Genomic DNA, 2558 nt, shown 5'->3' on the forward strand with positions numbered 1-2558 from the left:
AGTGTAACTTTTGAAACTCATTATCAATGTCAATGGAAAATTTGATGATCAGAATGGGAAGAACAAGGAGAATGACAACTTAACAGTGTAGATGTGGTGGCGATTGGAAGGTTCAACAGGAACAATAGAGGCCAAGAAGTATTCGCTAATATCAAAGATGATGGTGGTGGTACTAACAGGTGGGATAGTTATATTGCGAGAAACACACACAAAGCATGTCATTTTTTATAGAAAAAGTCATTATAACAAAACCTTGCTTTTCAAAGAAAAACCATATAAACCAAACCATCTAAATCAGTTCCATGTTTATCAAATTTTAATTTTAAAATAGACAATTTTAAACCAGCGACTAACATCAGACATAAAAAAACGTTGGAAAAGATCAACACTGAAATATTGAAGCAACAATAGAAAGCACCTCACATGATGAATTCCCTAAGATTAAAAATCTGAATAGTAAAAACTCGAAGTGTCTAATTAATGATACCTTATAACAAAAAATAAAAAGCTCACAACAATCAAAGGTGTAGTAGCTGTAAATGAAAGTAATCCATAACAAAATTTGAACATTTTTCTATAAAAAACAACGCCTAAGCTGAGATCTTCTTCAACTTTGCAAGCTCTTGCCTAACAACAGCAGCCTTCTGCAAATTATCCCCAATAGAATTCAATGTTAGCATGGACAACAATCACAACAATAAGGTACACTAGCTAACATGCACATTAATTAAGATGATAGAATAGAAAAATGATTTATCTTCCTAAACCATTCTCTTAAATACCTTCCTAATCTCTAATCAAAACAGAGTCCTGTTTATGTTTCAAGATATGGAATGCACTAAATATTTTCAAGCATTTGTTGAGCAATTAGGACAATAGCCAGGAAAATTTTTTAGGAGGTCATATCATAACAATTCTCCCACAATTCTTCTTCAAATTTTTTTATAGATATATACACTTAATTATGTGGACACTAATCTAAACAAAGTATCCTCAGCTTCTAATGGACTTAGAAAACTAATGAACTATATTACTAGAATAAATATAACAACTTAAATCTAAGTTTCATTCCTTAACAAACTTCAAACTAGTTAACAAAACACCAAAACATGGCATGTGAAAAAAAAAATTAAAATCATTTAAATTTAAAAAAAAATAGAATCATGAAATTTCAAACCTTGATTTTGACCAACATGAGCTTGAACCTATCAAAATCATTAAGGTTAGCCCTAGTCTTCCTAACAATGAGCTTTCTTCCCCAGGAACTCTTCTCCCACTTGTTCTTGACATCAGCATCCTCCATGGCTTTAATCAGCTCCTTCTTCTTCGGCACCCTCTTTATGTCAACCTTGAGGTCCGTCAATGACAGTCTCTTGAAGTTCACTTGTGACCTAACCATGTCAGGTGCATCAACCAGAGCCTGCGTGCGCCATCAAAACGACGTTACCCAGATGCGTTTTGGGGAAACGGGCGAAATGGGGTTTGTTGAATTGGGAAAAAGGTTAGAACTTTAGCTTACTCTGTTCTGGTCGATAACGTCGACGATGACGACGAGCCTGCCGTGTTCTTTGCCGTAGTTGATGAGGGCCACCCTCCCGATCTCGATGAACCTCTTGAACGGCTGCGACAATAGGAAACAGTGTTTGTGTTAGTTAGGATTGCAATCATACAGAGAAAGAGAGAGAGAGAGAGAGAGAGAGAGAGAGAGAGAGAGAGAGAGAGAGAGAGAGAGAGAGAGAGAGAGAGAGAGATTCACCATTTTTGTGTTGGAGAGAGGCGGAGCGAGGAGGCGAGTGAGAACAGAGAAAGCTAGGGTTTTATTTTGCGCTTTGTAGTTAGTTTTATAAAGGCGCGTTTCATTGCAGTGATGGGCTTTGTCTTTGAAATAACCCTGGGATTCGTTCAGGCCTGGGCCACATTCAACAGAAGTTTTTATCCATGACTTCGAAAATAAACTATGACAAAATTGTATTCGGCTATTGGGCCCCCTCATTTTTCTTTTTTTTTTTCAAAGACAAAGAAAAAAGAATTCATCCTTCAGTTTGATATTCTGGAAGTTATTCACTTTTCCAAAGAGTGGAGCCTTACACTCTCCATAAGTGGAGTTGAACGTCTGCGACAAGCGAAGCCGCTGTATTCAACTCTTTATATAGACACGTTTACACCTATTAGCTTATCACAAGTGGAAATCAACGATCATTACAAGAAAAAACACTTATACAAGAATCATGGAAGGTATGTCACTTGGTGGCATGGAAGAGAACATTGTTGAACTTGAGGAGTCTCCAACACATCAAGGAGGAGCCACTAATCAGAAACTAGTTGGTCGAGTCCTCATGGGAAAGGTTCTCAACATGATCACAATGCGCAAAACCATCATCCAAATGTGGAGAGATTTGCAGGAACTAGTGATTACTAGTGCAGGACTCAATTCCTTCATTTTGAACTTCAAAAGTCAAGATGAAGTAAGAAGAGTATATGACTGAGGATCATAGAGAATAAAAGGCCATATGCTGAGTTTTTAATAGTGGAGTTCCAATCTATCCATTAATGAGGTA

General features: G+C 36.9%; 1 protein-coding gene across 1 annotated transcript; it reads right to left on the reverse strand.

Annotated features, from left to right (window-relative positions):
- Window positions 1-372: 372 nt before the first annotated feature.
- On the reverse strand, window positions 373-1840 carry LOC130948005 (probable 60S ribosomal protein L14). Its single transcript, XM_057876718.1, has 4 exons — window positions 1757-1840; window positions 1520-1621; window positions 1178-1420; window positions 373-644 (listed from the first exon to the last, which is right to left on the reverse strand). Exons 1-4 carry the CDS (start codon window positions 1757-1759, stop codon window positions 591-593), a joined length of 402 nt encoding a protein of 133 aa, XP_057732701.1. The 5' UTR covers window positions 1760-1840; the 3' UTR covers window positions 373-590.
- Window positions 1841-2558: the final 718 nt, after the last annotated feature.

Source organism: Arachis stenosperma, chromosome 9 (genome assembly GCF_014773155.1).
Source record: "Arachis stenosperma cultivar V10309 chromosome 9, arast.V10309.gnm1.PFL2, whole genome shotgun sequence".
NCBI lineage: Eukaryota > Viridiplantae > Streptophyta > Magnoliopsida > Fabales > Fabaceae > Arachis > Arachis stenosperma.

What these genes read in the sequence shown, in the direction of transcription:
- LOC130948005 (XM_057876718.1), bottom strand. An exon ending in ACGTTATCGACCAGAACAGA is followed by an intron (nt 1,421 to 1,519) that starts GTAAGCTAAAGT and finishes TGGCGCACGCAG; the next exon opens with GCTCTGGTTGATGCACCTGA. An exon ending in TCATGTTGGTCAAAATCAAG is followed by an intron (nt 645 to 1,177) that starts GTTTGAAATTTC and finishes GATAATTTGCAG; the next exon opens with AAGGCTGCTGTTGTTAGGCA.